Below are 23,099 nucleotides of genomic sequence, written 5' to 3' on the forward strand. Positions count from 1 at the left end.
GGCCAAACCCTCCCCTAACCCAGACGACACTGGGTCAATTGTGCACCGCTCCATGGGTCCCCCGGTCGCGGCCGGCTGCCACAGATTCTGGGCTTGAACCCAGAATCACTGCGATGCAGTGCCTTAGACCACTGCGCCATTCGGGAGGCCTTGAACCAATGTAATTTCAATGGTTGGATTAATTAGTGGTTTTACACATATATATAGCTAGATCTATTTTCACATCAACCATGTGATTTGAACCGTGGCTGAGTTCATTTAGATGCTCTTAAAAGCACCAATGGCAATTCAGACCGTGGAGGTCAGCCAGGGTCAGAAATGCAGTACAGTATGGTCAATCTCTTCAATCACAAATAGACCACGAACGAAGCAACCCCGAGGTGATTCAACCCACATGTTTTAATAAACTGCGTGGTTTAGACTGTTTGTGTTTCTACTTTGAAGCACGGCAGCTCGGGGGAAATGACTTGAACCCAGCGTTAGACCCGACATCGTTGGCTAACATGCCACCACTGTGTTACCACGGTAACCCTGACTAGCCGTTGCCATCCCGTGCATCACGAGGCTCATGTGTTTGTTTGGTCCAAAATGTAAATTGAGGGAGTAGACTGTTGATCAGGCAAACATACACACATTTCATCGCCCAAGATTACTACTAATACTCATTGAAATATACATTTTGAGAATGCAACGTATTCCCATTAGTATGAAGTCTACAAAACTAACCCAATAAGCCTGTGCACAGTGATGCAATATTCTGATTGCATTGAGCAAGAGTGGGAAGGGCAGGAAATTGGAGGATGAGGTATTGTAGCTATATCCAGTTTTAATGAAACCTAATATGACTGTCTGTCTCTCTTCACCCTCCTATCCTACCGGCTTCGATTTCTCATCACTCTAAGCTCCATATGTGCGTGTGCGTGTGTGTGTGTGTGTGTGTATATGACAGTGATGGAGATTAAATAGTGTATGCTGGCAGAAGTGAGAGCATAATTATACTGCCTGATCAACCACTGGATAAATCCCATCACAATGATCTCACGCTGTGTTTCTAATACACAGTGAAATGAAACACACACTTCCCCATCAGGAAGCTCTTGGGTACAGTATGTTGTGGTGGACTTTAATTACAAGTGCTTCACAGGAACCTGGTAAAATGACGTTTGTCGTGTAGCTAGTCACTGAATGGCTCTGAATTCACTGTCAGCATTCAATCAAAGCTATAACCTCTTTTGGAGCTAACTAGTGCTCTAGTATAGTGCTCTAGTATAGTGCTCTAGTATAGTGCTCTAGTATAGTGCTCTAGTATAGTGCTCTAGTATCCTGATGTCGGCAGCAGATGAAAGTTGTATTCATAGCATTGCTAACTTAGCTAGCTTAACTTAGCTAGAAAACAAGTTATATTAAGTGGCTAGCTAGCAATATCATTATTTGGTGGCCAATCAGACAGAGCTAACTAATCAGCTGAGCTAGCAAACAATATAACAAAAGTATAATTTCGGAATTGAAAAATACTCCATCAACTGGCTCTGCATTTCAGGAATCACAGTTGCAAGTAGGATACTCCTGGTCCACTGTTCAGTTAGTTAGGTTTAGGGTTAACGTTTTTCGAAGAAAACGGTCACTTTTTGCCACAGGCCTCACTGGCTTTCATGAGATTTAAACGTGAGCTTGTTCGAGGCGTCGGACTCAACGACAGTTCCTATCCATTGGAGTGCTGCGATTGGTTACCAAAAATGTTGGGGCGGGGCTTAGCAAAGGCTCAATTGGTCTGCCAGACATCATGCACCTTGGAGGGTGAAGTCTCACATGCTGACCACATGGCCCGTGTCGCGTGCGCGAGCGTTGCAAAATAAATGTACACATACAGTGGGGCAAAAAAGTATTTAGTCAGCCAACAATTGTGCAAGTTCTCCCACTTGTGCAAGTTCTCCCACTTAAAAAGATGAGGCCTGTAATTTTCATCATAGGTACACTTCAACTATGACAGACAAAATGAGAAAAAAAATCCAGAAAATCACATTGTAGGATTTTTTATGAATTTATTTGCAAATTATGGTGGAAAATAAGTATTTGGTCACCTACAAACAAGCAAGATTTCTGGCTCTCACAGACCTGTAACTTCTTCTTTAAGAGGCTCCTCTGTCCTCCTGTATTAATGGCACCTGTTTGAACTTATGAGTATAACAGACACCTGTCCACAACCTCAAACAGTCACACTCCAAACTCCACTATGGCCAAGACCAAAGAGCTGTCAAAGGACATCAGAAACAAAATTGTAGACCTGCACCAGGCTGGGAAGACTGAATCTGAAATAGGTAAGCAGCTTGGTTTGAAGAAATCAACTGTGGGAGCAATTATTAGGAAATGGAAGACATACAAGACCACTGATAATCTCCCTCGATCTGGGGCTCCACGCAAGATCTCACCCCGTGGGGTCAAAATGATCACAAGAACGGTGAGCAAAAATCCCAGAACCACTAGAGGGGGCCTAGTGAATGACCTGCAGAGAGCTGGGACCAAAGTAACAAAGCTGGGTCTTTCAGCATGACAATGATCCCAAACACACTGCCCGGGCAACGAAGGAGTGGCTTCGTAAGAAGCATTTCAAGGTCCTGGAGTGGCCTAGCCAGTCTCCAGATCTCAAACCCATAGAAAATCTTTGGAGGGAGTTGAAAGTCCGTGTTACCCAGCAACAGCCCCAAAACATCACTGCTCTAGAGGAGATCTGCATGGAGGAATGGGCCAAAATACCAGCAACAGTGTGTGAAAACCTTGTGAAGACTTACAGAAAACGTTTGACCTCTGTCATTGCCAACAAAGGGTATATAGCAAAGTATTGAGATAAACTTTTGTTATTGACCAAAAACTTATTTTCCATCATAATTTGCAAATAAATTCATTAAAAATCCTACAATGTGATATTCTGGATTTATTTTCCTAATTTTGTCTATCATAGTTGAAGTGTACCTATGATGAAAATTACAGGCCTCTCATCTTTTTTAAGTGGGAGAACTTGTACAATTGGTGGCTGACTAAATACGTTTTTGCCCCACTGTACATGTTATTCAATCATTGCACCCACACTGCTCGCTCGCATCTGCGTTGCCAAGCTCTAAAATAAAAGTCAGTTCTATTTGTGACGCTGAACGCGGTGCAAGTCCTGCCTCTCCCATCTCCTCATTAGTTTATAGAAGCAGATACCCACATGCCATCTCCTCATTGGTTATACCCACGTGGGTGATTGAGATGAACTGAGGTCGGTCAGTCAGTCGTGATAATTCCATGAAAGTTAGATGTCAATCACCACATAAAGTCCAAAGACGAACAATCCTGGAAGGAGGAGAGATGACTAGAAACAATTAGGTTGATCGTTTATGTGTGGATTAATTGTCAGAGTAGAGGACCTTGTGCATTTCAGGTAAAATAACAACTCAACGTTTATATCCCAGGACAAATTAGCTAGCAACAGCAATCTAGCAAAATAGGACAAATTAGCTAGCAACCGCAAGCTAGCTAAATTGACATAAATGTTTAATGCTTTTCGACCTGTCCCCAAATTAATATATTTTGATATTTCAACCTGCATGTCGTGATCTCGTTTGGTGTAGAGGGATCAAATCTATTTATGAACGATGGCGGACGCGCGAGTCTGGTCTGGGCATGGTGTCAGAGATCTGATGAAACATTCCTCTTTGGAAGTCTCTAGGGTTTCTCACAGCCTGTCTCTTTCTCTCTCTTTCTGTGTGTGTGTGTGTGTGTGTGTGTGTGTGTGTGTGTGTGTGTGTGTGTGTGTGTGTGTGTGTGTGTGTGTTGTGTGTCCAACCATGCAAAGCAGAGGAACTGAGCCAGATCCTTTTAATACTGGAGCTGTGGCGAATCGCACCTAAAAATATGCACTTGGACACACACACACACACACACACACACACACACACACACACACACACACACACACACACCACACACACACCACACACACAGAGAGAGAGAAAACCAAGTCAAGAGGGTACACAAACAAGATCTATAAATAATCCTGCCACCCATTATACACACACACATTAGGAATCTCCTCTAAGAGTGGAGAGAGGGATAAACCTTAGCACTGCTAACAGACAGATGGACATTAGAACCTAGAGACAATCAATGTAAGAACAGATCAGTTCAGGTAAAGGTAATAACTAAGCAGGAAATTATATGGATACAATAAGCTATGATTATAAGAACGTAGGCACAGTGTGATATATATAAGAAGATAACAGCCCTCAACACCCCCCCCCTCTCATTATCCCTAACATTAGCTGATCACCAGGATCGTCCATGTGAGGTGCTAATATAGTGGTTTATGTAACATTGTGATGACCAGACAAAATGGTATCAGCAGTGTGAGTACAGTTCTAATAGCCCTGCTCCTCTCTGTGTTTGGTGCAGAGAGAGAGAGAGAGAGAGAGAGGTGTGTGTGTGTGCATGAATTTCCTTATTCGCACCCTTGGGGGTTTGGGAATAAGCACAGAACTCTGCCATTGGTAAGGATGTGTATGTGCACTTGTGTGTAGTGGGAGTACCAGCCCCTCGTTAACTGTCCCCCTCTCACTTTGTGCAGAGCTCGTTACTCAGTAGTGTAGTTGTGTAGTGTAGTTGAATAGAGTTAACTCAGGTTGTATCAACTATAGTGAGAGAGTAGTGGAGGGTTGAATAGAGTTAACTGAGGTTGTCTATAGTGAGACAGTAGTGTAGTTGAATAGAGTTAACTGAGGTTGTATATAGTGAGACAGTAGTGTAGTTGAATAGAGTTAACTGAGGTTGTATCAACTATAGTGAGACAGTAGTGTAGGGTTGAATAGAGTTAACTGAGGTTGTATCAACTATAGTGAGACAGTAGTGTAGTTGAATAGAGTTAACTGAGGTTGTCTATAGTGAGACAGTAGTGTAGGGTTGAATAGAGTTAACTGAGGTTGTCTATAGTGAGACAGTAGTGTAGGGTTGAATAGAGTTAACTGAGGTTGTATCAACTATAGTGAGACAGTAGTGTAGGGTTGAATAGAGTTAACTGAGGTTGTCTATAGTGAGACAGTAGTGTAGGGTTGAATAGCGTTAACTGAGGTTGTATATAGTGAGACAGTAGTGTAGGGTTGAATAGAGTTAACTGAGCCTGCTGAGGGTTGTAGATAATACTCTCCTGACAGGGATAAGACCTGTCGGCTTCTGAACCAGGAGCCCACTACCCAGTGGGTGTGTATATTGATGCCATGTGTGTCTCTGTGTATTGATGCCATGTGTGTCTCTGTGTATGCCAGTGTGTGTGTGTGTGTGTGTGTATTGATGCCATGTGTGTCTCTGTGTATGCTAGTGTGTGTATTGATGCCCTGTGTCTCTCTGTGTTCGCCAGAGTGTGTGTGTACTGATGCTATGTGTGTCTCTGTGTGTGTCTCTGTGTGTCTTGATGCCATGTGTGTCTCTGTGTATGCCAGTGTGTGTGTGTGTGTGTGTGTATTGATGCCATGTGTGTCTCTGTGTATGCTAGTGTGTGTATTGATGCCCTGTGTCTCTCTGTGTTCGCCAGAGTGTGTGTGTACTGATGCTATGTGTGTCTCTGTGTATGCCAGAGTGTGTGTGTACTGATGCCATGTGTGTCTCTGTGTATGCCAGTGTGTGTGTGTGTATTGATGCCCTGTGTGTGTCTGTGCACGCCAGAGTGTGTGTATTGATGCCAAGTTTGTCTCTGTGTATGCCAGTGTGTGTGTGTGTATTGATGCCATCTGTGTCTCTGTTTATGCCAGTGTGTGTGTGCCATGTATTGATGCCAACTGTGTCTCTGTCTCTGTGTATGCCAGTGTGTGTGTGTATTGCCATCTGTGTCTCTGTTTATGCCAGTGTGTATGTGTGTATTGATGCCATGTGTGTCTCTGTGTATGCTAGTGTGTGTGTGTGCGTGTGTGTATTGATGCCATGTGTGTCTCTGTGTATGCTAGTGTGTGTGTGTGTGTGCGTGTGTGTATTGATGCATGTGTGTCTCTGTGTATGCTAGTGTGTGTGTGTATTGATGCCAACTTGTCTCTGTGTATGACTTGTTTTCGAGTTGCTGTGCATTTTGTTGCCAACCTATTTTGCTACCTGACAACTTTACGGTTTTTACTTTTTAATTACCGTTTTATTATTATTATAATTTTTTTTTTTTCCCTCAACTTTTTCACTCCGGACGCTTTATCTGGACACTTTTCGTCAGGACCTCCAACAGCCGAAGCTAAGTAGTAACATTAACGTGATGCCTTCTAATTGCAGTCGCTGTACTCGCCTTACGGCGAGGATAGCTGTGCTGCAAGCCCAGCTTCAGACGCAATCGTTAAGCAAGGGTAATTTCAGTGTAGGAAAGGATGAAACAGCGTCTGTGCCACCAGTAAGTACAGATAGTAGTATAAATCCCCTGGCACAGTCCCCGCAGCCGGACAACTTTCTCACGGTTTCTGGAAGGAAATGCTGTAGGAACGCTCAACCGGTGTCGCTCATTCAGCCGACAGAAACTTTCAACCGGTTTTCCCCATTAAGCAGCGAGTCGGAGTCAGAGGCCGAGTCTTCTCTGGTCTCTACTCCTCTCGTTACGGGGTCTGAGACGCCGAAGCTTCCCACCATTAGCTCTGTTAGCCAGCCTGCCAGCATAGCGGAGTCTGCCACTAGCATAGTCAGTGTAGTCAGCTCAGCTATCACCATTGAGACCGTGTCTGTGCCTCGACCTGGGTTGGGCAAAACTAAACATGGCGGTGTTCGCCTTAGCAATCTCACTAGGATAAAGACCACCTCCATTCCTGTCAGTATTGAAAGAGATCATGATACCTCACATCTCAAAATAGGGCTACTTAATGTTAGATCCCTTACATCAAAGGCAATTATAGTCAATGAACTAATCACTGATCATAATCTTGATGTGATTGGCCTGACTGAAACATGGCTTAAGCCTGATGAATTTACTGTGTTAAATGAGGCCTCACCTCCTGGCTACACTAGTGACCATATCCCCAGTGCATCCCGCAAAGGCGGAGGTGTTGCTAACATTTACGATAGCAAATTTCAATTTACAAAAAAAAAAAATGACGTTTTCGTCTTTTGAGCTTCTAGTCATGAAATCTATGCAGCCTACTTAATCACTTTTTATAGCTACTGTTTACAGGCCTCCTGGGCCATATACAGCGTTCCTCACTGAGTTCCCTGAATTCCTATCGGACCTTGTAGTCATAGCAGATAATATTCTAATCTTTGGTGACTTTAATATTCACATGGAAAAGTCCACAGACCCACTCCAAAAGGCTTTCGGAGCCATCATCGACTCAGTGGGTTTTGTCCAACATGTCTTTGGACCCACTCACTGTCACAGTCATACGCTGGACCTAGTTTTGTCCCATGGAATAAATGTTGTGGATCTTAATGTTTTTCCTCATAATCCTGGACTATCGGACCACCATTTTATTACGTTTGCAATTGCAACAAATAATCTGCTCAGACCCCAACCAAGGAACATCAAAAGTCGTGCTATAAATTCACAGACTACACAAAGATTCCTTGATGTCCTTCCAGATTCCCTCTGTCTACCCAAGGACGCCAGAGGACAAAAATCAGTTAACCACCTAACTGAGGAACTCAATTTAACCTTGCGCAATACCCTAGATGCAGTTGCACCCCTAAAAACTAAAAACATTTCTCATAAGAAACTAGCTCCCTGGTACACAGAAAATACCCGAGCTCTGAAGCAAGCTTCCAGAAAATTGGAATGGAAATGGCGCCACACCAAACTGGAAGTCTTCCGACTAGCTTGGAAAGACAGTACCGTGCAGTACCGAAGAGCCCTTACTGCTGCTCGATCATCCTATCTTTCAAACTTAATTGAGGAAAATAAAAACAATCCGAAATTCCTTTTTGATACTGTCGCAAAGCTAACTAAAAAGCAGCATTCCCCAAGAGAGGATGACTTTCACTTTAGCAGTGATAAATTCATGAACTTCTTTGAGGAAAAGATCATGATTATTAGAAAGCAAATTACGGACTCCTCTTTAAATCTGCGTATTCCTTCGAAGCTCAGTTGTCCTGAGTCTGCACAACTCTCCCAGGACCTAGGATCAAGAGAGACGCTCAAGTGTTTTAGTAATATATCTCTTGACACAATGATGAAAATAATCATGGCCTCTAAACCTTCAAGCTGCATACTGGACCCTATTCCAACTAAACTACTGAAAGAGCTGCTTCCTGTGCTTGGCCCTCTGTCCTCGTGCTCCTAGACCTTAGTGCTGCTTTTGATACCATCGATCACCACATTCTTTTGGAGAGATTGGAAACCCAAATTGGTCTACACGGACAAGTTCTGGCCTGGTTTAGATCTTATCTGTCGGAAAGATATCAGTTGTCTCTGTGAATGGTTTGTCCTCTGACAAATCAACTGTAAATTTCGGTGTTCCTCAAGCTTCCGTTTTAGGACCACTATTGTTTTCACGATATATTTTACCTCTTGGGGATGTTATTCGAAAACATAATGTTAACTTTCACTGCTATGCGGATGACACACAGCTGTACATTTCAATGAAACATGGTGAAGCCCCAAAATTGCCCTTGCTAGAAGCATGTGTTTCAGACATAAGGAAGTGGATGGCTGCAAACTTTCTACTTTTAAACTCGGACAAAACAGAGATGCTTGTTCTAGGTCCCAAGAAACAAAGAGATCTTCTGTTGAATCTGACAATTAATCTTAATGGTTGTACAGTCATCTCAAATAAAACTGTGAAGGACCTCGGCATTTCCCTGGACCCTGATCTCTCTTTTGAAGAACATATCAAGACCATTTCAAGGACAGCTTTTTTCCATCTACGTAACATTGCAAAAATCAGAAACTTTCTGTCCAAAAATGATGCAGAAAAATTAATCCATACTTTTGTCACTTCTAGGTTAGACTACTGCAATGCTCTACTTTCCGGCTACCCGGATAAAGCACTAAATAAACTTTAGTTGGTGCTAAATACGGCTGCTAGAATCCTGACTAGAACCAAAAAATTTGATCATATTACTCCAGTGTTAGCCTCTCTACACTGGCTTCCTGTCAAAGCAAGGGCTGATTTCAAGGTTTTACTGCTAACCTACAAAGCATTACATGGGCTTGCTCCTACCTATCGCTCTGATTTGGTCCTGCTGTACATACCTACACGTACGCTATGGTCACAAGACGCAGGCCTCCTAATTGTCCCTAGAATTTCTAAGCAAACAGCTGGAGGCAGGGCTTTCTCCTATAGAGCTCCATTTTTATGGAACGGTCTGCCTACCCATGTCAGAGACGCAAACTCGGTCTCAACCTTTAAGTCTTTACTGAAGACTCATCTCTTCAGTGAGTCATATGATTGAGTGTAGTCTGGCCCAGGAGTGGGAAGGTGAACGGAAAGGCTCTGGGGCAACGAACCGCCCTTGCTGTCTCTGCCTGGCCGGTTCCCCTCTTTCCACTGGGATTCTCTGCCTCTAACCCTATTACAGGGGCTGAGTCACTGGCTTACTGGGGCTCTCTCATGCCGTCCCTGGAAGGGGTGCGTCACCTGAGTGGATTGATTCACTGATGTGGTCATCCTGTCTGGGTTGGCGCCCCCCCTTGGGTTGTGCCATGGCGGAGATCTTTGTGGGCTATACTCGGCCCTGTCTCAGGATGGTAAGTTGGTGGTTGAAGATATCCCTCTAGTGGTGTGGGGGCTGTGCTTTGGCAAAGTGGGTGGGGTTATATCCTTCCTGTTTGACCCTGTCCGGGGGTGTCCTCGGATGGGTCCACCATGTCTCCTGACCCCTACTGTCTCAGCCTCCAGTATTTATGCTGCAGTAGTTTATGTGTCGGGGGGCTAGGGTCAGTTTGTTATATCTGGAGTACTTCTCCTGTCCTATTCGGTGTCCTGTGTGAATCTAAGTGTGCGTTCTCTAATTCTCTCCTTCTCTCTCTCGGAGGACCTGAGCCCTAGGACCATGCCCCAGGACTACCTGACATGATGACTCCTTGCTGTCCCCAGTCCATCTGACCGTGCTGCTGCTCCAGTTTCAACTGTTCTGCCTTATTATTATACGACCATGCTGGTCATTTATGAACATTTGAACATCTTGGCCATGTTCTGTTATAATCTCCACCCGGCACAGCCAGAAGAGGACTGGCCACCCCACATAGCCTGGTTCCTCTCTAGGTTTCTTCCTAGGTTTTGGCCTTTCTAGGGAGTTTTTCCTAGCCACCGTGCTTCTACACCTGCATTGCTTGCTGTTTGGGGTTTTAGGCTGGGTTTCTGTACAGCACTTTGAGATATCAGCTATGGAAGGGCTATATAAATAAATTTGATTTGATTTTGATTTGATGCCATCTGTGTCTCTGTGTATACCAGAGTGTGTGTGCATTGATGCCATCTGTGTCTCTGTGTATACCAGAGTGTGTGTTACCACATCTGCAAGGCTCAAAATTCAGCCTCTCATTTGGCCAAGGTATGGATCTAGCTGTGCAGAGGTCAACAGAGTGATGCAGTGATGGGTGGGCTCTGCTTTAGACCCCTGTCTGTCAGGGAATGGGTGGGCTCTGCTTTAGAACCCTGTCTGTCAGGGAATGGGTGGGCCCTGCTTTAGACCCCAGTCTGTCAGGGAATGGGTGGGCTCTGCTTTAGAACCCAGTCTGTCAGGGAATGGGTGGGCTCTGCCCTTTAGAACCCAGTCTGTCAGGGAATGGATGGGCCCTGCTTTAGAACTCAGTCTGTCAGGGAATGGGGAATGGGTGGGCTCTGCTTTAGAACCCAGTCTGTCAGGGAATGGGTGGGCTCTGCTTTAGACCCCTGTCCTGTCTGTCAGGGAATGGGTGGGCCCTGCTTTAGAACCCAGTCTGTCAGGGAATGGGTGGGCTCTGCTTTAGACCCCTGTCTGTCAGGGAATGGGTGGGCTCTGCTTTAGACCCCTGTCTGTCAGGGAATGGGTGGGCTCTGCTATAGACCCCAGTCTGTCAGGGAATGGGTGGGCCCTGCTTTAGACCCCTGTCTGTCAGGGAATGGGTGGGCTCTGCTTTAGACCCCTGTCTGTCAGGGAATGGGTGGGCTCTGCTTTAGAACGCAGTCTGTCAGGGAATTTAGCCCAAAAGGTTTAGAATGGAGGACTGGCGATAGATTAAGAATTAAGAGTTTGGGTTGTGGTACGCTGATACTAGATCAGTGCTTAAGATCCATCAAGAGGTGAGAAGAGAGATGAGAGATGAGAGAGATGGCTTTAGAATAAGGCAGTCTGTTCTGTTCAGTCTGTTCTGTATGAGTGCTTTGACTTGAGATAAATGGAAATTGTTTGCCGTTGTTTTTCCCTTGTTACATCTGTAAGATGGATGATGTGGCAGAGACATTGATGTCAGGCCAGGATGCATATCCACACACACACACACACACAGAGAGGAAGAAGTCAATGTGATTAGACTAAACAGGCCCGACTACTGGACCACGGATGGCTGGCTACGGCTAAACGGATGAGAGAAGGATGCATTTGACATATCTGGGTTATGAAATCTTCCTCCCATTCTGCCATGCCCATCTCTCAACTGCCTTCCAAGACACGTCAGTATTCCCGTAATCTGTGTTGCTCTAACGATCTCAGAGCGGTCGTGATTCAAGTCATGTGCAGTACTTTACTCTACAGTATGTTGTTTTTATTGTCTCAGAGTTTGAATTGCGTAACTCTATCTCCTCAGTGGTTCCTGATGAGGAGTGGCACGATGGGGATGAAGATGGGGTGGATCCTGTACAGAGGACACCACAGGAATGAGTTAGTCCTTTACATTTCAAAAACTAAAAGCATTGTATTCTGGACAAATCATTCACTAAACCCTAAACCTCAACTAAATCTTGTAATAAATCATGTGGAAATTGAGCAAGTTGAGGTGACTAAACTGCTTGGAGTAACCCTGGATTGTAAACTGTCATGGTGAAAACATGTTGATAAAACAGTAGTTAAGATGGGGAGAAGTCTGTCCATAATAAAGCGCTGCTCTACTTTCTTAACAACACTATCAACAAGGCAGGTCCTACAGGCCCTAGTTTGGTCGACCTGGACTACTGTTCAGTCGTGTGGTCAGGTGCCACAAAGAGGGACTTAGGAAAATTACAATTGGTAACTAATGCAGCGGTAGAATCATATTTAAAATGACGACATGGAACTGTATTCCACATCAGGTAACTAATGCAGCAGTAGAATCAGATTTAAAATGACGACATGGAACTGTATTCCACATCAGGTAACTAATGCAGCAGTAGAATCAGATTTTAAATGACAACATGGAACTGTATTCCACATCAGGTAACTAATGCAGCAGTAGAATCAGATTTAAAATGACGACATGGAACTGTATTCCACATCAGGTAACTAATGCAGCAGTAGAATCAGATTTTAAATGACGACATGGAACTGTATTCCACATCAGGTAACTAATGCAGCAGTAGAATCAGATTTAAAAACAGGTCAAAATACACCTAATGGGGACTGTGAAGCAACACAAACATAGGCACAGACACATGCATACAGACACGATAACATACGCACACGTACACATGGATTTTGTGTTGTAGATATGTGGTAGTGGAGTAGTGTGTTGTATATATGTGGTAGTGGAGTAGTGTGTTGTAGATATGTGGTAGTGGAGTAGTGTGTTGTATATATGTGGTAGTGGAGTAGTGTGTTGTATATATGTGGTAGTGGAGTAGTGTGTTGTATATATGTGGTAGTGGAGTAGTGTGTTGTATATATGTGGTAGTGGAGTAGGGGCCTGAGGGCACACACTTAGTAGGTTGTGAAATCTGCTATGAATGAATTGTAATGTTTATTAAATTGTATAACTGCCTTAATTTTGCTGGACCCCAGGAAGAGTAGCTGCTGCCTTAGCAGGAACTAATGGGGATCCATAATAAACCCCAGGAAGAGTAGCTGCTGCTTTAGCAGGAACTAATGGAGATCCATAATAAACCCCAGGAAGAGTAGCTGCTGCCTTGGCAGGAACTAATGTGGATCCATAATAAACCCCAGGAAGAGTAGCTGCTGCCTTAGCAGGAACTAATGGGGATCCATAATAAACCCCAGGAAGAGTATCTGCTGCCTTAGCAGGAACTAATGCGGATCCATAATAAACCCCAGGAAGAGTATCTGCTGCCTTAGCAGGAACTAATGGGGATCCATAATAAACCCCAGGAAGAGTAGCTGCTGCCTTAGCAGGAACTAATGGGGATCCATAATAAACCCCAGGAAGAGTAGCTGCTGCCTTAGCAGGAACTAATGGGGATCCATAATAAATACAAATACCACCAGGAGTCATTACGACGACAACGTCAAAGCCACTGATCACAGGTAACTGGATCGCATTTAACATCACACAAACACAAATAAGATACTGGACACACAAAGATAGGCACACACACACACACTTGAATACATCACAAGCCCTCCAATCACTCCTCGCTTACTTACTTCCCCAATCTAGCTCAACACACCGTCAGTTTGAAGAGCAAAGCAGCCTATTACTGTTACAATCTGTCTGAGAGTCACAGCAGCCAGGCAGAAACATTTCCCTCAGCCCTTCCTACAGTCTCTAATTGCCTCCAAAGGGAGGTGACTGTTGGCTGGAACCGTGTTGTTGAACATTTACCAGCCGGAGTCTAGCTAAGGACCTCTCTTCCTCTCTTCGTTTGATTAGTAGCAACCCTTTTCAGAAGAACATCTCAGGTAGAGAAGAAGTAGAAACATCTGGTGGTTGGTCAGTAATGATTCATTAATCGTGTGATAATTAAGAGGTTCATTTGAAACCCACTTCTCCGCAGCAGATGTAACCCACATTACTGCCCAGAAATAGCAGACCTATTCAGCCAAATAGTAAAAATAGACTAGTTAAATGTGCTACTGCAGATGACGTGACACCACAGAGGCTTGTGTGTGTGAGAGAATTTGCTGCCTCCTTATCATGCAAATCAAATATCAAATCAGTCCATAACATGTTTCTATGTAGGACTGTAGCAGGCCAGGGTCTGTTGATGTAAAGGAGTTTTGGGATCATATCAGATCTTTCCACTCAACCCATTTTGCCACAAAATACAATTCTCTCCTCTTCAATGTGCATGACAGCTCCTCCAACAGTCGTTCCGGCTGAATTGCCTTTCTGAGGACAGTGAAATTGAAAGTGAAGGAAAACAGATGAAAGCTAAATGAAGCCTTGGATTTTCCTGACGCGGGGACAACAGGAGACCAATTAGAAAGATGGAGGGGAGGATGTCAGTGGGAGTTGAGTTCTGCAGTCAGGTGTCAAGGTTTACACTGGGATCCTGGAACAAATAGTCTTCAACTGGTTCCTTTCCTCCTATTTCCTTGATGACCACTGATGGTCTAATTTACCTATCAGTTGATGTGATGAAAATCAATAAAAGGGGGGCATATTAAGAGTATTAAAGGCCCAGTGCTGTCAAAAACGTGATTTATCTGTGTTTTATATATACAGGTAACTGCCAAAATAACAGAAACCCTTGAGTAAATGAAGGTTCTGGTGGCTCTGTGGGGTGCATTTTCCTAGCATGGTTTAGGTCCACTCGATCCCTTAGAGGGCAAGGTAAATGTCAATTAATACACAGCCATTCTGAGTGATCACCTTCAACCTATGGTGAATCATGTCTATCCTGATGGGAGTGGAGTCCCCATCCACAGGGCACAAGTGTTCACTGAATGGTTTGATGAGCATGAAAACGATGTAAACCATATGCCCTGGCCATCTCAGTCACCAGATCTCAACCAATTGAACACTTATTGGAGATTCTGGAGCGGCGCCTGAACTAGCAGTTTCCACCACCATCAACAAAACACCAAATGATGTCATTTCTCGTGGAAGAATGGTGTCGCATCCCTCCTATAGAGTTCCAGACACTTGTAGAATCTACGCCAACTTGCCAAGGCACATTGAAGGTGTTCAGGTGCCTCGTGGTGGCCCAACACCCTATTATGACACTTTATGTTGCTGGTTCATTTATTTTGGCAGTTACCTGTATTTCCACACTATGAGGTTGGAATAATAGTGTGAAATTGTGAAAAGGCTGATAATGCCGTATTAACGTAAGAGCTGTTTGACAAGACCGGCTGTGATTTCTGCCTGTTCAGGTGGGATGGATATTGGACTGCCTGGCGACAGGCAATAGTTAATAATAATTTGGGGGTGCTTATATTTCTCCTGTTACACACAAGTGTATAATGGGAATGTGTTTCTTGCATATCCCAACTCTCCCTGAGACACCCACAGAGAGTGGGGTCACGGCCAGGGTCACGTACAATGCCCCTGAAGCAATTAGAGTTAAGTATCAAGGGCACAGCGGCAGACTTTTCTCCTTGTCGGCTCCGGTACTCGAACCAGCGACCTTTCGGTTACTGGCCCAACACTAACCTTGAGGCTACCTGCCGCCCATAGACCAATAACAAAGAGAGTTTTAAACCTCTCCGCCAATAACAGCTAGTTTTGAGGTTCCATATCCCTCCCATAAAGCTTAGGCCCCTCACTCAGACCACTACCATAGTCCTAACAAAATTCTTGCTTGAGAAATGTGTCTTTGCTAAGAAGCTATTTTTTAATATTTTTTTTACCATTTTAATTGAAAAAAATAACAATAAGGTACTTAATTGTTGCCCAGAAATGATTTGATATTGAGATAAAAACAGATGCATTGGGCATTTAAGGCATAGCCTCTGACGTAAGTCTGATACTAATCGCTCAACTTCTGTTGAACTATGGGAACCTTACAGTATGTCCGCAACTCTGGTATGTTTCAATGGCGATTTAAACTGACGCATAAAAAAGACAACACTTCGATCCGAGTTGGATCATCGTCAGGTCATCTTTTTCTTGAATACGTTCTTCTGTCCTGCACCTGATGAGTTGGAATTTCCTTCTTTTTCTCTATTTTCTAACCATCTACAAACATCTCTGTCCAAGCTATATTGTAAAGTAGCTTGTTATTGATTATAGTGTCTACATACATACATACATACATACATACATACATACATACATACGCACGCACGCACGCACGCTGTTGGCATTGAATCCGGGCAGTACCATGACATCCATATATGTGACTGACTGTAAACCTGAGGGGGTTTGTCACAAGTGGAACGTAGACTATAACTAGGCAGCAACACGCGATGGAACGGACCGGACTTCGCTGTCCCCGTCACACGGCCACATTCCAACGGGGGCGGGTATCCAGGACGGCGGACACGCTGGACGCTCCAATGGGCGATTAATTGACCTGAGCGAGACAGGCAGGAACCTTTGGCTCTAGTCCAGAAACCCCAGTCACGTTTTCCACTGTGCCCGCGGGGCAGCTAGGGCATCGCCCAGGAAAGTAAACAAACGGGTGGAACAAGCGACTGGCCTGCCACAACATGACCGCCCTTATCTGTGGCAGTTGCCTCGCCTGGCACTTCCTGTTTGTGTTAAACTCCGCCCACATCTCCCACACTGTGCAGACAGGGTGTCTGGTATGACAATATTACATCATTATTGTTAGGACACTGCTTCTCGTCTCTCCTGTAGTAATAGCCATCTTCAAAAGGAATCTTTTAGTGACAGATAAGGAACATATCAGGCACCACCTCTTATCATAACATTATTACAATTTAACTACTGTCTGTAGGTGTCATCATCAGGGGTGGTTCCAATGAGTTACTGACTCATACAGGTGGCTGAAAAATAGTGGGCTGAACCAACATTAATATTCTATGGGGGTGCCATGTTATTGCTTTTGGGGAGGGGCACTGATTTGTTATGGGAGTGCCCAGAACCCCTGGCAGCCAGTGTAATTCTAACCCTGTCAGAACAAATACAATTTATTGTTCATTTCACCCTCCAGATTAGTTGAGTAATAAGCTGTGTCAGAGCTGTTAATGTGCTGATTCACCTCAGTGGATTTTAGACGTGTACAAGACTGTTGTAACTGCCGAGTCTGCTATATATTCAGCTGAACGGACACTCATTATGTGCAACTGTGCAAAACCTAAAGGGAATGTATCAATAGCCATGTTGTGCTAGGGTATACTATATCCTACAGGGGACTAGAGAGAGATAGAGAAACATCATGGAACGATGCACGGAGGATCCTCTTTAATAACCACGTTTAGTTTCTGCCCATTAAAGATTCAGCGGGCCTAATTAAAAAACCCTGCATCAGGGAAAAACAAAGCCTCTTAAAACATTGGCAGTCAGTATTTCACTGCATTAGCGCCATGATTAAAGCCACGGTTGCCCGTCTCGTAACCGTCTGTCAGAGGTATAAAAAAAAATGGTGACGTCGTGCGCGAGACAGATCGTTCACTCAGGTTCATATTTCCCAGAGCTTGACGGGTTCGTCATCAACTCACACCGAATCTCGGGATTCGGTGGCTGAGCACGGAATGAAGACTAAACGAGTGCCAAAAGAAGACAATCAGTACTCTACAGGACAGCGCTGAGGTTTATGTTGAAGCCCCTCTTTAAAAGGATCAGCCACTGAGTCAGGCTTTGATAGAAATGTTCAGGAGTCCGTGTTGTGGTTTGGGCTTCCTGAATAGAGTGGAGAGGTTTCTTTGGTCGGCTAATGAGAGGGACCAGCGAGGCTGATGGGAGGTGGAGAATACAGTCTTAATGACAACCTTTCTACAACACACCATGTTAACAGGAAGCACTCTTGCATTAAACTGAGAAAAAGGCACTGGGTTTTGTGTTTCAGCATCCTCAATATGGTTTCAGGGCCACATGCATGCACACCATACCCAAAGCTGGTCACATTAGAGCTCAATTGCCAGGCAGTGTATTTAGACAGGGAGAGAGTGAGAGAGCGAGAAGGGGCAATGCGGGAGGAAGAGAGAGACACACACAACGATGGGGTAGAGGTTATGAGAGGAAGAGAGAGACACACAACGATGGGGTAGAGGTTATGAGAGGAAGAGAGAGACACACTACGATGGGGTAGAGGTTATGATGGGGTAGAGGTTATGAGAGGAAGAGAGAGCGTGTGTGTCAGAGAGAGAGAGAAAAAAAGAAGAATGGTCTTCGAGGGAGGAAACAGGACCAGTATAGAAGAGACGTCACAAACAAAACAGTCCATTACGGGTCTGGGACTGAGACGGGGTGGGGAAACAGACAGCTACCATACAACACAACACAATCAGAGGAGCTAGGGTCTCATATATCACAAGAGAAAAGGGACAACTTAAATGTATAAATACATTACTTAGTTTTGTGGTACAGAAGTTTGTACATAAATCGAGGTTGCATAACAACATGCAATCAATGTGCCAACAGACATGACGTATTCTCGTTTTGCCACACGTCTTTATCATCCAAACTGCATTTTAGTACCATAAAGACCACATTTTGAGACCATTTGACAAATGCCTGGGCTGTATTATACAATATTCAAAAGCATCCTTATTTTAATCAAATCCAACCCACACAGTCCACTTCACACCACTATCACAGACAGATGTTTCACAGAGTCACAAGGTACTCTACATCTAGCAGCCTACAAATCACGCAGCTCTGTAACTGCTAGTACCTCCCTGTATACCAGGATATCCTGCTCGTTTGTCTCCGTCTCTGTAGCCCAATAAGGAGCCTGGTGGGAGGACGGCTCATAATAATGTCTGGAACGGAGCGAGCAGAATGATACCATTCCATTGATTCTGCTCCAGCCTTTACCACGAGCCTGTCCTCCCACATTAAGGTGCCACCAACCTCCTGTAGATGATATCTGATAGGGCTGGGCTTGAATGACTGATGAGGCTGTGTGTCTGTGTCTGGATACAAGATGTAATTCGGCCTGTTTCTCTCAGTTTTCACGTCTTCAATAGGAGGAGTGAGGAGAAGCATGGAAATAAATGGGTGCCCGCTGGTCTGTTTGATGTCCTTGCTGATCTGTTTTACTGAAGTGGCATTGATTGAGGATAATGCTTTGGCTAATGGCTATTATGGACGTCATGTAAGATGTTGGCTGCCGAAGTCTGTAAAGCTCGCTTTGAAAAGGAAGAGCCTAAAACCGTGCGAGGGAAACTGTCGCTGGTGCCCATCCGTGATGCATTTGTTTGTGTGTAATGACTACTAGGTACACACATCCAAGTCATCTTCCATATATTGATCTTACCAGTATACATTCATTGACCTTACCCACATGCTTTCACAGACTTGGCGCTCAGCCCACATGCTTTCACAGACTTGGCCCTCAACCCACATGCTTTCACAGACTTGGCCCTCAGCCCACATGCTTTCACAGACTTGGCCCTCAGCCCACATGCTTTCACAGACTTGGCCCTCAGCCCACATGCTTTCACAGACTTGGCGCTCAGCCCACATGCTTTCACAGACTTGGCCCTTAGCCCACATGCTTTCACAGACTTGGCCCTCAGCCCACATGCTTTCACAGACTTGGCGCTCAGCCCACATGCTTTCACAGACTTGGCCCTCAGCCCACATGCTTTCACAGACTTGGCCCTCAGCCCACATGCTTTCACAGACTTGGCGCTCAGCCCACATGCTTTCACAGACTTGGCCCTCAGCCCACATGCTTTCACAGACTTGGCCCTCAGCCCACATGCTTTCACAGACTTGAGGACGATGTGGCTGTGCAGCATTGCGCTGTATAGACGCTGCTGCATATGGCATTGATCTATATTTGGGACGGTCAGATGTCCACAGGTGGATTTCACATGTCAAACCTCATGACAAATGGCTTTTTAGGAAGCGATAAACATTTTATGGAATCTAAATTGAAATTCAATATTTTCCCATGTTTTTTTCAGGTAACCTTCCTGATCCTGAAGACTGGCTTTCCAACCCAACGGGCAGTGAAGCCACCTACCTCCCAGACTGCAATCAGGAACGTTCGGGGATCTGCAATATCTCCGACACCTGGGCACCGCCCACCACCTCTGACGTCCTCCCCACCGCCAACACCCCCTCCACCAACCAATCAAATAACCCCTTCCTGATTCCGGCCCGGCCCATGTTCGTATCCCTGCATTCTGATTGGAACAGCGCCATGGCCGCCTGGGGGTTAGCCTGGGATGCACACGTGTACGGTCTGGGCTCCATCTTCGCCATGGTGACCCTGGCCTCGGCGCTCAACCTGCTGTGCCTGCCCCTGCGCTGCCCTTCCGGCTGTGGCTACTTCGCCCTGGTCAGCGTCTTCCTCCTGGCTGCAGGGTGTACCAGGGCTTTCTCCCTCCTCTACGATGCCTACGGCCATCAGGACCGGCTGCCCTCCACCGAGGCCTCCCTGCTGCTCTATGAAGCCCCGTTCCCCTGCCTGACTGCAGCCTTCGGCCTGGTCTTCCTGCTCCTCTCTATGCGCTCCAGGATGCAGCTATCCTACTCAGCCTTCCAGAGACCCTGTTTCCTGGCCTGTCTGGTGTTGCTGCACTTCGCAGCAGCTTTTGGTCCTGTAGCACTGCTGAGGCTCTACCAGAGGAGGGCGCCCTTCTGCCTCTTCATCTCGCTGATCTCCCGGGGAACGTTTGTGGCGCTGGTTTCTTTTCTATCGGTCGCCTATTTTGTGTTTTTCTGCTACGTACGGGCGGACTCAAAGCACATTTATCACCTGAATAACACCTCGCCCACGCCAGCTGAGCGATACAACCGCTGTCCATTCGCAGAGAGCAGGGACTGGGACCGTGCGGCTGCGACAGTGTGCCTTTCGGCTCTGTTCTGCCTGGCTTGCGCCGGGCTGCAGCTGTACGCCATGCTCCACTCTCTGGGGCTCGCCGGAGGAGCAGATGTGTTCCGCCCCTGGCCTTGGTGGACCTTCCAGCTCAGCTGCAGGGTTTGTGAGGCCGGAGTTTGTCTCACCCTAGCCCTGGTGGTGGCCCAGCCAATCTACTGCTCTGATCACCTTCCCCAGCCTGGAAGCTGCTGGACGGAGCTGCTGGCGATTAAGTCGCCCATTATGCCGGGAACCTACCAGTGGACCCTGAGCCAGCAGGAGAAGCTGGCCATCTGCGACATTGGGCACGGGGAGACAGAGTGCCTGCCCCTCTACACGCTGATGGATGAAAGGCTAGGCAGCAGCTTGAACGGCCTGGACCTCCTGTACCACAGCAACCGGGCCTTGGCTTACAGAGACCTGGACCTGAATTTGGATCTGCCTGGCTCCAGCAAGCCCGAGGACAGGTGTGGTGGAGAGGCGTCCGGGGGTTCCTCCTTCACCAGCGACTCCACAGCTGACCTGCGGCCGCCATCGCCCATCAACCTGCGCCGTAGTATTGATGAGGCGCTCTTCAGCGAGGACCTCTTTCCCATAAGCCTCTTCAGACCGTCCATACCCTTTTGCTGCAGTGACCTGTCACTCAACATCCCCTACTCCACGTCCACCCTGCCCAATGGTGGCCAGGTGCTTCGAGAGACCCTCTCAGCTGACCCAGGCCTGTACCGGACGACCTCCTGCGTGGAGATGGCCCCTCCTCCCCCAACCCCTCTACCAAACCGACCTATGGCAGGCGACACCATCCTGGGTGCTCCACCATCTCCCTCCCTGTCCTCCAACTCCTCTTCCCCAGAACGCTGGAGGGGAAGTTCCTCCTCCTGCTCCCTGTACAGACCCTCATTAGGGGGGTCCTCTCTGGTCCTCTGTTCCAGCCCAGAGGGGCACGCCCAACCCCCATCCCTAGGCGGCAGCTCAAGCCGCATTACAGTCTCCAGCCACCAGGGCTCACACATGCAGAGATACTATCGCACACTGGGGTCAGCCTCGCAGGAGAGTCTTGACCTAGAGTCTGAAGCGGACCGGTCCGTACAAGAGGAGTTCATCAATGTCTGCAGACAGATTGATGCGATGAGCATCTGCAGTGAGACAATTGACCTGTAGGCAGAGCTCTCAACAGTCAAGGGCTAAAGGCTGAGGACTGGACTGAAATAAGGTGTTGTGAAGAAGGATTCAAGATGGCGTCACAATCTGTAAGGAGCAACGAGCGGTTTGATTCATCAGGCTAGCCTTCATTGTCAAGAAAGGTAAAACAGTGTGTAAATGAACTGAGGGTTTGTTTGAGAATGTTGACAAGAGTCTTAAGTGCCACATGCCAATGAGAAATTTGTGACATTTTTTCCACATTTGCTATTGGATGATGAAGTTTGATACGTTAATAAAAGTTGCGTTTTCCTGTGCATTTCAAGAGGGGCACAGGAAAACAAAATACATTTGTACAAAACGTTTTGCATTCAAATAAATAATACTGTGATTGAAATAAGCACTTAATAAACAACTACTGAAATCTTGTTTTAATATTTTAACATACTCTTATCCAGATTGTGAGTGCATACATTCTCATACTTTTTTCCCTTCTCCATACTGGTCCTCTGTTGGAATCAAACCCTGGTGTTACCAGCACCATGCTCTACCAACTGAGCTACACGGGACTGTACTTTACATTTTCATAGTGTAAGATTGTTATTCAATGCCAAGTTGTTTCAATTCAGTAAAATATCATTGTGTTTGTGAGCCTCTACATGAAGAATTAGACATGTTAGAGATGTGCTTTAAGATCCATCCAATAAAGGAAAGCTTGATTTGAACTAACAGCAACATTGTAGCAGAGCAGCAGTGAACTATACTGGTAGGATAGCACCGATACTATTGTGCTTTAACTTCGGACTGACACGCAGTACATTTTATATGAGCCGCTTGATATTTTATTAATGTTAAAAAAATACTTTACTCAAAACATGATTAAATAAAGACAAATGTCAACATTTAAGTGTGCATGTCTTGTTTTCACCAAGTTCCAGGTCATGTATCACATATCTTCTATAGTTACATTTGGGGATAGTATTTTTGACAACACAATATTATTTTTGAACCAGTTGGCTGTACCTGCCCCAAAACACCAGTATTTTACTTCATAGTTTGATCTCCATCTTTTTAAATTAGGTAGACAGTTTGTATCCAACACTTACTTCCATGACTGATCAAAACTCATGACTCTTGTCCCTCTGCAGAAGACACATGGTGAGAAATATGTTTGGAACATTGAATCGCAATACATATCGTATCAGCACACAAGTATCGTGATAATATATTGTATCCTGAGGT

At 45.6% G+C, this 23,099-nt stretch overlaps 1 protein-coding gene across 2 annotated transcripts in view; it reads left to right on the plus strand.

Moving 5' to 3' along the window:
- LOC112233927 (proline-rich transmembrane protein 4) overlaps positions 1-22,759 on the plus strand; it is a 44,309-nt gene extending 21,550 nt beyond the window's left edge. Inside the window, exons 1-2 of one of the 2 annotated variants that reach the window (XM_042297860.1) lie at positions 11,712-11,787; positions 19,819-22,759. In XM_042297860.1, the coding sequence (XP_042153794.1) occupies positions 11,784-11,787; positions 19,819-21,878 (2,064 nt within the window). In that variant the 5' untranslated portion in view covers positions 11,712-11,783 and the 3' untranslated portion in view covers positions 21,879-22,759. Of the gene's footprint in view, positions 1-11,711; positions 11,788-19,818 lie in introns of those variants that run through there. The other variant, XM_024401831.2, reaches the window with a different exon arrangement.
- The last annotated feature ends 340 nt before the right edge of the window (positions 22,760-23,099 follow it).

This window comes from Oncorhynchus tshawytscha, linkage group LG15, assembly GCF_018296145.1.
Source record: "Oncorhynchus tshawytscha isolate Ot180627B linkage group LG15, Otsh_v2.0, whole genome shotgun sequence".
Taxonomy (NCBI): Eukaryota; Metazoa; Chordata; class Actinopteri; order Salmoniformes; family Salmonidae; genus Oncorhynchus; species Oncorhynchus tshawytscha.